Raw genomic sequence first — 12,910 nt, 5'->3', positions numbered from 1 at the left:
GTATTTGCCCCAGGTCGTCTGAATGAATATGAGCTCCTTCAGAGGTGAGGAAGGGGGAGAAGAAGGAGGTACCCCAAGCCCCAGAATGGAGATCAGCTACGGTTTCAGGGGACTGTTTCAAAGCATTTGTGGTCTTACTGCAGGTTTTATTGCAGGGGAGCATTCTTCCCTTGCAGTAGAAGTGAGAAATACAAGAGCTGCAGTTTTACCAACTTGTCTTACGTTATTTTATAGTCTGGCTTTTTATAATGTTGTACTTGCCATTAAAGATCTTAAGGAATGAGCGTGAATATATTTGCATATTTATCTGTTTGAATTCCATTTAGTTTCTAGTCTGCAAGTCCCATTAATGCTAGTAACTATTCCTTACATGAATGGTTTCACTAACTGTGTGGAAAAATGTTACATATAAATAAAGGTCAGCGGATTAAACTTCTTAAATTTTATTTAAATTCAAAAACATCCCTGTTGAGCATGTTCTGTAAAACTTCACTATAGTATTAAATTGATTTTATAAGACTGCACTGGCAAAGAAAAGTAGCTTCCATAACTCACTTAAAAAATTTTAATAGTATGAAATGCTGTACTTCTTTTTGCTTTCAAAGTTTTGTTTGCTAGTCTGTGTATAAAACCAGTCTGTCATCTTGCTGTGTCACTCCATGGTATTTTTTCTCGCAGAGACTTCACATAAGCATAGTGCCTTTCTTTTTCACAAAATTACATACCCATTTTGAGACTCCATATTAATCTTGTTTTGATGAAGCTTGTTTTTCTGCCTGTCCACAGCAGTTAATGATCCTCTTCTCACTGAACTCATGTTCACTTAATCCATTTAAATTGGAGTGAGATGAGTCCTATAAAATCACTGCTTCTGCTAAAAAGGCGTTTCATGTTTACAGCTGGGTGTATACATTCTATCCACATGGCATATCCTTGTATATGATGTTGAGTATGACAGAAACTAATGTGAAAACTTTGTGTAGAGCAAAGGACTCTTACAGAGAGCTCTGGTCTATGTTTTTGAATTTGATTCAGTTCAATGTTTTTGGGAATCAGTAAACTGATTTTCATCATAATTAGCCCACTACTGAAATCATTAGCCTTTTCTTGAAGCTTTTATTTGTTTTGCATCAAGCTGGTTAGGACTTTTTCCTTGCTTAAATATTTCTCCTGTGGACAAAGTGATATTCAAAATGTGAATGTTGTTATTTTCTCAAAAGTAAGGTGATGAATACATATACTATTTAATAACCATTCTTTTTAAATAGTAAGGACTTTTATGTGGAATGTCATTCTGTATTCTGTTTCAGTTTGCAGTTTTACAAGTAACGGACTAACATAGTGTGTTATTAGTATTCATGACATTTCCTTAATAAAACTTTTCAATTAATAACTTTATAATCAGGCTGGTAGTTAAACTTCATAAAGTTAGGTGGGTAGGATTCCCCAACGGTAGGTTTCAGGCTGCATTTTAAGAAGTTTCTTGATTGTTCACATTTTTAGGGTTATTTTTGTGACATTAATTTAAAGCTAACTGCCTACACCAATTAGTTCAGGTAAGTTATTAAAGCACAGAAGTTTGGCACTGTTTCCCCAGTTAAATATACAAGACTTGCAACAAGTAGTAACATGCTTTCTAAAATTGTGTTTATTTTGCAATTACTAGAATACCATTACAGTTAAGTGTGCATATCTATATTTATAGTATGTGTACATATATCTATGTGTGTGTATAGTTTTGGAAGTTGGAAAAAGCCTGACAAAACACTTGGTTACATCAGTCAATACTGATTAACAAAAACTGTTAAGAATTTATTTTTCTAAGAATTTTATCTGTTGATAATTTTACAATTTCAGAAATGACTGTGTAGTAAGAAATGGTAGAATACTCTCAGTGAATAAGAGTGTGGGTAGGTTAAGTTCTTTTTTTTTTTGAGAATTTGCTATTATGAGATTAGACAGGTTTGAGTGGTTATCATTAAGCAAAATTCCTTTGTAATTTAATATGCTTGAATGTGCTAAGTTTCTCTGAACAGTAACAAGATTCTTAAGAAATTAGTTGGAAACTGTGCAAAATATATGTTTTATGTTTTTATAAAATTTTACAATCAAATTTAACTTCATGAGGACTTTGACCAGTAAGGGTATGTTAGTGCCAGGAACTGCTGCTGGGCCTTAAAATAAATGTGGTAGAGAAAATCATTGTAGCTCTGGTGTGAGGGGGGAACAAGATACTCTGTTCCTGTTTTCTGTTTGTGTGTTATGTGACTTTTTGGTCAAATACATTTATTTCAGAAAATATTTGGAACTCTGCAGGTTGATATAACTTGATAAGCTACATGATTAGTTGGACATGTGGGAGGGATTCACATCCATGGCTTTTCACAGATGTCAGATGTTGCCCACAATACACCAGTTTTGGGCTGACAGTAAAAATGCCATCTGTATCCAAAAGTGCCAGACAGAAAGTGCATGAATTTCATCGTACAGCTTATATGGTACTTAATATACTTTTCTGTGCTTTCTCACAGCAAGCACCAGGATTATTTATTGTGAGCAGGATTTTTCAAATGCTCTAAAAGTCTTGCTATATCTGAGTGCTGACAGAAATGAGTTGGGAAGCTCACTAAGCTTCTCTCCTAAGTTTCTAGTGGGGTACAGGGGCCTATATTGGTATGTAAGTTTCCCAGTAAATAATATTTAGAGCTGAAACTCAGAAAATTAGAAAGTTAGCTTTTTTTAGACAGCAGCAGTTCCAGTACTGTTGCTATCCCGACTGCTCGGAGAGCATGCCACTGTCCCAAGCCACCACTGGAGCAACAGAGCCTCCTCAGGATCACTCACAAGATTCTGTAAACCTCTTGCTCCATCTTTATTATATTTCTGTTTTGGTGGAAAAAAAGCTTTTCAATTAGTTGAAGGCACATTCTGATCAGACTTTTTAAGCCATTTCATTAACCTAATTTTTATAGTCACCATCCTGGAAACATTTCATCAGTGTTGATGCTACTACAGAATAGTTAAGGCTACATGAACACTTGCGAAAATAAAGATTCAGGATTAATCCTAAAAGTTTTGTAACCTCTACTAATGCTGAATGTATGTTGTCCTTTCTTTTATTTTTCAGATAGAAGGTCTTCAAAAATAGGATCATAAAACAGTAGTCTTAATCCTCCTGACATTTCATAAATAGCTTCAGAAAATTCTTAGTACCCAGCGAATTATTTACTTAAAGTCTTTAGAAAAACTACAGTAGCAAAAGTATATAGGGATATGGGGATAATAATCATGACTACTACTAATGAACCACTGTAAGTTTTGTTGTCGAACTGAAATATGTACGGTGAAACTTTTTTGTTATCTCCATGCATATGCTTTGTTGTTGTAAGAAAATAAGGAAAGTAAATTTGTAAAATATCTCTCTTGCAAAGGTCATGATCAAAACTACAAACTGGAAAAAATTTCAATACAGTCAAGTTCTCAGATTAATCCTTGCATTTTCAACCTTTTTTCTTCCCTAATCCTATCAGCGTTAGATCCTGCAAGTTCAGACACTCAAGTGGAAGGAAACTTACTGAGTTTAGTTCTAAAACCGTGCAGACTTCAGAGTCATAGCAAGAATATTCCCCTGCCATAAAGTCTAACGAGTGCATTGGTTTAAAGCTCTTGTAAAATGTAGTTTTAGTTTTCTGTTGGGGGTAGTTCTGTCCTCTACCTTTTATGGGGCAATTCCTGACTACTTAGCCGAGGCTCACAATTGTGCTTTCTCTCCTGTAGATATTTCTAAGGATTGCCTGGCATGCTGTTTCTCAACTCATCCTGTTTGTGCTCAGAGTCTGCATGGAATATGTGTACTGTGGCTGTTTCACATATATACACAAAGTCTAAAATTGGAATCAGCGTTTTTTGTTTTTCAGAGAAGCTTTTAGGTCATATTATTGATAATGAAAAACAAGTGCATTTATCTAACCTTACAAATTTCATATTTGTTATGTATGGAAATCTAAATTGATTAATTCAAAAGCAAAGATGCAGTCCTCTGAAATCTCATGTGTTTCATATTAAACATTCCCATTATGTGAAGAAGAATTGCTGGCAAGAAGAAATATTTTCAGCAGTGGGATCATACAGTGACCATCCTTTGTCCCGGCATGCATAATTGACATCTTCCTAATGTACAACACTGCTGCACAGGAGCAAAGTTAAAATGGGGCTGTAGTCAGACAAGGTGGTAAAGTCAATCACAGATGATGGAGATTGGCTCAGAAGCTCTGTCCCTTTGCCTTCGCCTGGTCAGAGTTGATCCCCAAGGAGAGCCAAAATCAGGATATGGGCTGTTCCCTTGGGAATGTTTGCAGACTGAGATCTTCCTGCCTACCTTTCCTTGGTACTCCTGCAGAACTGGCCTTTCCCTCAGTCATAGAATCACCGAACCAATCATTTAGGTTGGAATAGGCCTGTAAGATCATCAAATCCAACTGTTAACCCAGCACTGCTGTGTTCACCACTAACCATGTCCCTTAGTGCTGCATCTACACCTGCATCTGGTCATCCTTCTTTAGGCCTATAACTCCGAAGATGCATTTCCACATTCCCATTTGTTTCGCCATTTCAGCTTTCAGGAAGTGGTAGTCACTGCATTCCTTTGGCATGTCTGAAAACTGGAGGGGGAGGAAGCACAGCTTTGCCCCATCTCCACTTCAATCTCATTTTGAGCAGCCGTGGCCAAGCCCAGTTTCTGCAGTCTGGAAATTACACTGCACAGCACAAAAGAGTGCAGTAATTTATACATCAACAGTCGCTTTTCTTGCCATAACATTTCATTGTTCTAGTTCCCTAAATCTGTAATTACATGTCTTTGTCCTGCTACGTGCTGCTTCATAACAAATATAATTCTTACACAGGCTTTGTGAGTGAAAATAATCCTGCTCAATTAGCAGAGATCATAAACTTGAATTGTATAGGAGCAAGCAAAATTTGGGGGGCGTCGCATCATCCTTTAATTTAGTAAGTTCTCCCCCACCACTACTGCTGCTGGCTTCTTTCGCCAAGCCAGAGGCTGGAGGTCACTGACTGACGCCTACAGCTTTGTTCTGTGCGGATCTTAATACTCTTAATTTAAACTTTCCAGGAAGGCTGACTGTGAATAAGCTGGATTTACTACGTGTGTTGTTTAAATGTTAGCACTTGGAGAAGGGTGTTCATTAGGCAGCAATTGTTTTGGTCGGTTTTTCAGGCTGATTTTCCATTAAGGAAGATCTGTGGAAAAGGCTGGCAGGCAGGAGAAAGAGGAAAGAAAGTCAGTCTTTTAGGTCTGTGCATTCGAGTACGTTGTGTTGTTGGCTGTAGTTCTAAAACATGCACTTTTTGGCCTTAATTGGAACAAATATATCTTAATGGAGAGAGAAACAAACTTGCTGTGGCTTTTGTCTTTGTGAGAACAAAGCTCCTCATTTTGTGGATTAATCAATACTATAAGTAATTATTTATATTTTTCTTTCATGAAGTGCTAATGTTTGCCTGTTAATTATTATGAGCAGAAAGATACAATATTATACCTAAGTGTAAACATTAAAGCTCACTGTCTGCTTGTGTAATAAGTGTTCCCATACTAAGGCAGAAGCACACCTGCGTTTCACTTCTAGCAAAAAAAAAATAAATCAAAAAAGAGCTAAAATAATGACAGTAATGGTGGAGTTTATGAAGAGAAATCCTTGTAGTGTAGCGGTCACACTGTCTTGGTTATAAGTGTTCTATCAGAAGCATGTGTGGTCTTTGGGTCCGTTACAGACCAGTTCTGGGTCTGTAAGCATGGTGCTGCTGAGTGACTGATGTTCCTTTGTGTTATGCTATCAATCAGCATCTTAATTTGTTGGTAACTCTTAAAATCTAAGTTGTTTCCTGTCCCACTTGGCTGTTCAAGGGGTTTGAAAGATTATTCTTGTCATTCTCCCATGTCCAACATTAGCAAAATATGTGCAGGAATAGTAGAAATGTTACCAAAGCAGAAAAAGAATTGTAGCCCACCAGATACTGCAGTAGGTGCTCTACATGCCAAATGTGGAAAAAATAGCAGTGCTTGCCAGAGAGAGATGTAAAACCTGCTAGAGTTCCCACAACTGGGATAAGGACTATAAGATTCAATCCATCTCTAATTTCCAAGATCTAAATAAACATCTTGTTGATATTGAGTTAGGCTTAAACTATTAAGATTTGGTTTGCTCAGTCTGTCATTTTGGTTTTGGAAACTGTGTTTGTTCCTTTCTGTTCACTGCAGTTGCTACTTTTCTGCATGAGATTTTATCAAGTGTCTCACATTTTCCCTCTTCTTCTCTTCCCCTACCCCCCCCTTTTTTTTTTTTCCCATTTTAGATTCCTTCCTGGACAAGGATTGGTACTATATCCACAGATAGGAGACAAACTGGATATTATATGCCCAAAGGTGGACTCTAAAACTGTTGGTCAGTATGAATATTATAAGGTCTACATGGTTGATAAAGACCAAGCAGATAGCTGTGCTATTAAAAAGGACAATACACCTCTACTCAATTGTGCCAAGCCAGATCAAGATGTTAAGTTTACCATCAAGTTTCAAGAGTTCAGTCCTAATCTCTGGGGCCTGGAATTTCAGAAGAACAAAGATTACTACGTCATATGTAAGTTCCATGTTTTTGTTCATTCTTTTGATTATAATTGTTCATTCTTTAATGCACTGTCTTGGACATTGTAAGCAAACTAAGAGGAAAATGAATGGGTTTGTATTTTTTACCTGAAAATAGTTTCTTGTTAGCATATTTTCAACATTATTCCTGATTTCTGAAGGGTCTCTGTCTCTTTTTTCTTTGGTTTGTGTAAATCAAATTAGATTGTACTTTTATGCCTGTAAAGGGCTTCTTTTTTCTGTGCACAGTGTTGTGTCGTGTGTTCGCACTGAAAGTTGTGTGCAGCTAAACTGCAGTGCGTTTCCAGCCCAGAGCCCTGGTGATGTACCATGCTGTTCACCTTGTCCTTAGGTCGTCTTATGCCACGAGTAGGAGTACGGTGACCTGGCTATTCTGAGATGGGGCATCCTATGTGACATGGCTAGCCATTGCTCCATGTGGTCCAGGCACTCCCACAGGAAACATCTTTTGGTGGTTTTGGTGCCAATTTTGACAGTGTAGTTTCCTCACAAGGGTTACTGATGAGGGGCTGTGGTTGACCATGCCTTTCCTCACAACATACCTACTGTGTCCATACAGTAGTCAGGAGGGCTCTTGGGCAAAACCTAGGCTTGCATGATTTTGGAATTTCATCCTTTTTTGTGGTCCTGGCTTGCAACATGAATGTGCACGACACAAGCCTCTGTCCAACAAAATAAACTTTGTGCGAGTTTTAGTCTGATGAGGAATTTGTGGCTGAGAGCAAGTCTGGAGGTAGCCACAGTGTTTATTGATTCAAATTACTTATGATGTGTAAAGTTAATGATGTAAATCAGGAGTTAGCATTAGCTGAGACCTCAGCAGTACAACAACAATTTACATTAGTTTAGGTTTTGTCATTGTAATACTGTGTATGCCCTGCAGATCTCATTTAGCCCCATGGGCACTTTTGAAGTCTCAAGCAAGTATCACCAGGTATTACGAGATGGAACAAATTCTGTGTTTTGGCTTTTCTGCAGTTACAAGGAAGTTAGATACTGGAGTGTCTTATTTCACAGAATCATAGAATAGTTTGGGTTGGAAAGGGACCGTTAAAGGTCATCTGGTCCAAGCCCCATTCAATGTGCTGGGATCTCTTTAACTAGGTCAGGTTGCTCAAATTCTGTTACCAGGGATGGCGCATCTAGCATCCCTCTGGGCAAACTGTTACAGTGTTTCACCACTCTCACTGTAAAAAATTTCTTCAGTATATCTAGTCTAAATCTACTCTCTTTTAGTTTAAAACCATTAACCCTTGTCCTGTCACAACAGGTCCTGCTAAAAAGTTTGTCCCCAAACACATTTCTGCCATCTCCTTGAAAACTGAAGGATTAATAACTATTTCATGTGATGTCTGCCAGTGTAAATATTTCTTAATTTTTTAGTTAAAAATATGGGTAATTTTAAAAGTACTCTGAGCAAGTATTTTTAAAATGGAAATCGAAATGGAAATGCATTCAGTATAAATTAATCCTCACTTCCCAGTTATATCCATTATGGTACACACTGTGTATAAAACAGGTTGTATGTCACAAAAACTAAGAAAGAATTCACTGTATTAAATATTAATTGTAGAAATTACTAAATAACAGTAGCGGGAGATACAAACCACCATTTTTTGGTTTTAAAGATCACTTAATATAGGCGCTTTCTCTTTTAGTCGGGGCATATATAAAAACTTGATCCCACTTAAATAGTATTTAACTTTGACAAACTTCCCACTGAAATCCATTGAGATCCAGGGTAAAAGCGACAAGATTAGCTGTTAATAGATAGTTATCTGTAACTCCATTGAAAATGTGTAGCATAAAAATGACCGTGCTCAAATATTTGGCTTAAATGCAGAAATATGCCCAGAATTTAGTGCTGCTTTTGAAATCATCCACAGAAGACCAGCTGTAGTGGAACAAATGGCACTGTTACAATTATTACCTGAGAATTATGGGCACAAATGGAGCCTTCTGATACCCTGTCAGTTCTGTCATATCTATATCATGGATTTACCCAGAGAATTATTAAGTACATCTCATTTTCATTAGTTTTGTATAATTATTTCATTATAGCAATAAGACATAATAGGCCTTGCATTTCTTGTAAGATTACAGTATAACTTGGTTGAAAGAACTTAGTCAGCCTTCAGCCTCAAAAATCACACTGGCCTAACAGTAATACTGGAGTGCCTTAGGGTATTACTTTTCCTGCTCATTGTGGCATAAACAAATGGCTAATTTATCACTCTACTGCTAGCATACTGACCAAGCTGCAGTGAGGGTACCTATACATTTTAATAGGCTGGACAAAAAAAACACCCCAGCCCTGAAAACCCAGCCATCCTGAAGCTAAAACTCTTACTTTTCTGTCATTCAGGAGAAAACAATAAACTCAGTGATGTTGGTCTCAGAAACACTGAGAGGAGTAGAAAACAAGGCAAGTGCTCAGCTAGGACACCATTTTACAGAGATACTGAAGCTAGATAGGGTTTTAGCAGTTTGTGTTCAAAAGGTCATGGCACAACCTTGTCAATGCAAGTTCTGGTAGTCAGAATATTTGCTGTCATTTCTTATAATATAATACATCTTAGTCACGTACACAAATCAGGCTATAAATCATTTACATAAATCCCTCTTCACAAACCTACAGTTCTTTCTTCTTCTGTCCTTCCTTCCTTCCTTCTTTCCTTCCTTCCTTCCTTCCTTCCTTCCTGTTTGATAGCTTTGAGTTTTGTCTTGCTTGTTTTGTTGGGCTTTTTGGAGGGGATTGGAGTGCTATGAAATTAAAGCAATGATGCCTTTTATGTGCCAGCTTTTGATTTTGAAGTATTTTAGGATCTTGCATTCCTTCAACTAAGGGGCATCAAACAAACCTGACACGAGCTTACTGAGCTCAGCATCTTTGCAGCGCTTGCTGTGGCTGCCCCTGCAGCCTAATCTCACGCTATTTATGCTGGCAGGCTGTTGTCAGCCCTTTAAATGTTTTGTGCATCGTCACATACCTTTATCATCTCACAATTATTTGAAAACACAGTTTGTTTTTCTAAGGTAATAGTATGTGGTTTGTGGAGCTGTATTAAACAGTAAAATCTCTATTCAGATTAAGGGGTTAGTCATTTTGGGATGAGGAATTACAACACAGGATGAAGCAGCTTCCTGAGCCCTGTGTACCTTCAGGGACATGTGATTTCACAGGAATTCTTCAAGCCATAATTTTTATATCATCCAGATGTATTCACGATAAGTATACCAGAAGGAGATCTTTTCTATTCAGTGCTTTCCAAAGCCTAAGCATAAAAAAAAGATGCAAATCTTCTCATTTCACAATAATTTGCAATATTTTAAAAAGTAAAAATGTAAATGAGTTTCTGATACCTGTTTTCACATTTAGTGGTACTTTCATAATAAAAAAAAAATAATCCATTTCCTGGCAGGATATTCCTCGATATGAGTATCAGTATCCAAAGAGTTAATTCTGTGAACAGCAGTAATTGGAAAGATGATACTGAATGGTATTGTGAAAGTGAATAAATGATGTAACAATGTGTCCTTGCCTTTCTCTTCTTTGCCATCATCAATTTTTTGTTCCTGGGAAATGAATAGATTCATTTTCCTACAGTTACCTGATTTCAACAGAACTGGAGAAGGTCAAATGTACTTGAGATCTCAGAAGTATTAACGTTTGATTATCCTAAAATATGTGAGCATTTAGCTAACATATCATAAGTTTCTAAGGAAATCCTTAATCAGATGCATGAAGGGAGATGCATCATGCCCAAGCCCAACAACATAAATATCTGTGTGAAGGGCAAACTTAAGCAGAAGAGTGTGAAGATTTGCAACTCTGATGTTTACATTAAAAAGTCTTTTTGTGTCTTTGCATGGTTAGGGAATGAAGTATAATTTTCTGCTGTTGTGAATTGCTCAGAACGAGCAATGAGTATCTTCTGAGTACTGAGAGATTGATCAGCAAATACTTGAGTCATGGTGTCACTACTTCAGTACCTCTCTTGGATGCAGTGTTTCTTGTTTGGAAGGGAGATGTGTTAGCATAGTACAAACACATATAATATGCCAAAGATGTTTACTTTTGGTGAACGAGAATTGTCCTGAACCCTTCACTTAAAGGCAGAGGGCATCGAGTGCCCTGCAATACCCTGGGTTTGTGCTGAGGGAGCCCCTGGGGAAACCTGTGGGAAGCTATGCCAGAGGGAAGGGGGCAGTGCCGCCTGCCTTCAAGCCACTGTCAAGCTCCTTACGTAAGCCAAGCAAGCACATACCTCACTCCCTTCATCTCTTCTTTAGCATAAGTAAAGTGAAGTTTATAGGCTGACATCATCAACATTAAAAAATAAGTCACCTGCAATAAAATCTTCACCTGTTCCAAATTTGTAATAGAATGGCTTGGAACTTGGGAAGGGGCTACAGAGTAGTTCTCTGAAAGATTCCTCTATAAGGCTTGCTCTGCCTGGACCTCATTAGCCAGAGTTGCTGAGCCGATGATGCTCTTCGGCTTTGACATTGGCAAAATGGAATATGCAGCTTTCCTTAAATGTTTTTTTATCAACTTTTTTCAAGTGACCCACTTACATAATTGGCTTCTGGCTTAAATTAAAAAACATACACACACACACACACACATACACATGCACATATATATAAATTTGATCCCTTTTTGATTCCTGACTGATTTAAAGGATTATACTGGCTAGTAGCACTACATTTTGGATAACTGCTTTAATAGTGCTGTGGCTTTTAAAATCAAAACAGTCATTCTGAAACTTTAGCATTAGCTGTGTTTGAAAAAATCACAGGTCTTTTTCTGTTTTCACTTTGTCATTCTTCTACAATTAAAGGACAATAACGGTCTGAGGAAGAACATATTAACGGACAATATGGATTGTGCCTTGAAGTATGGCCCAGCTGGGAAGAATAAATCTCTTTGCGCGGCCAAATAGATTCACATTAAAATATTATTTTAGTATGCTGACCAGTTTAAGCACTGACTAATCTGTCTGACTGGCCATTCTGAAAACGTTTTGAGACAGATTTCAACCTGCAGCCTGCTGCAACCTGCAGGTCACCTAGCGAGAGCTGCCTTGAAGGAAACAGTAAACAGGTTTTCCTTTGTTCGAGGTTAATTCCAAACTAGCCTAAATGGGAACAAAAACTCTTATCAGAATTTCAATTCATTTTCATTTGCAACAAAGACATTTTCCCTACTGTTTGTTAAAGACTCTGGGGTCCAGAAATCTACTGTTATTATTTTTTTTTTGTGATGCTGGTGTGATAATAGTCACTCTGATTCCATTTGTACATAGATCATATTTTTTTTCTTTCCTTTTTCCTCCTCCTTTGTCAGAAAATTAGATAAATAATTTCTGCTTAGTGTAAAATGATATCCAGAGGTCAGTCTTTGACTCTACTGAAGAGTCTTTTAAGGGAAGTGTTAGCAATACCATTTAGCTCTTGTTGAATGAAATATAAATACAGCTTATACAAATAATATTATTGGAGAGAAAAATCACTGTCTGTGCAGCTTCAGATTTCTAAGAGTCTAAGACTTACAGGATTAATGGAGTCATGGTCCTTTGGGGTTTTGTCCCAGACCACACAGGTCTTGTAAGAGAATAAGGCTATTTTATATTGATGGACTTTGTTCGTATTTGGTGCCATTACCTAAGCAATACCAATCGTTTATCTCCTTTAAAGTAGACAGAGATAGTTCAGCAGGAAATCTGTTATTATATGTCTGTTCCTAAGGGAAGGAAATGAAAGATAGGAATGCTCAGTTTGTTAATTGATGGCATCTTGTGAAAAAAATTAGTTATCTTCCCCCACACCCCCACAGGTATTCCAAATAGATATAGAATCAGATGAAAATGAAGAATAATTATTCAGACTGGAAGAAAAAATTATTCAGGAAATACTCAGGACTTGAACAGGTTTTAAAGTTTCATAGGAAGCTGTTTAATATTTTTAATCACTATTTTTATTTCTTGCTTTTATAGTTCCTCAGAAACAATTTATAAATATTGGAAATACAGTACAGTCACAAAGAAAGATACTCTCACTTAGAAGTCTTTATATATATAGCATTTATAGTGCTTTGCAAAAAAAAGCTTGAACCCTGTTCTTCTCAAAGTTGTATATGTTCTCACATAAACATCCTTAACAAAGCTACATGCAGAAGAAGACTGGGTTGAGTGTGTATTTTATGCTTTATGTTCAGGCTATGAG

General features: G+C 37.1%; 1 protein-coding gene across 1 annotated transcript in view; it reads left to right on the top strand.

The window, feature by feature from the left end:
- EFNB2 (ephrin B2) overlaps positions 1-12,910 on the top strand; it is a 44,865-nt gene that overhangs the window by 15,748 nt on the left and 16,207 nt on the right. Inside the window, exon 2 of the mRNA XM_018071111.2 lies at positions 6,373-6,656. Coding sequence (XP_017926600.1) covers positions 6,373-6,656 — 284 coding nt within the window. The remainder of the gene's footprint in view (positions 1-6,372; positions 6,657-12,910) is intronic.

Source organism: Manacus vitellinus, unplaced genomic scaffold, assembly GCF_001715985.3.
Source record: "Manacus vitellinus isolate BGI_N305 unplaced genomic scaffold, ASM171598v3 scaffold_2_pilon, whole genome shotgun sequence".
Taxonomy (NCBI): domain Eukaryota; kingdom Metazoa; phylum Chordata; class Aves; order Passeriformes; family Pipridae; genus Manacus; species Manacus vitellinus.
This window is presented reverse-complemented; position numbering and strand designations above follow the sequence as displayed.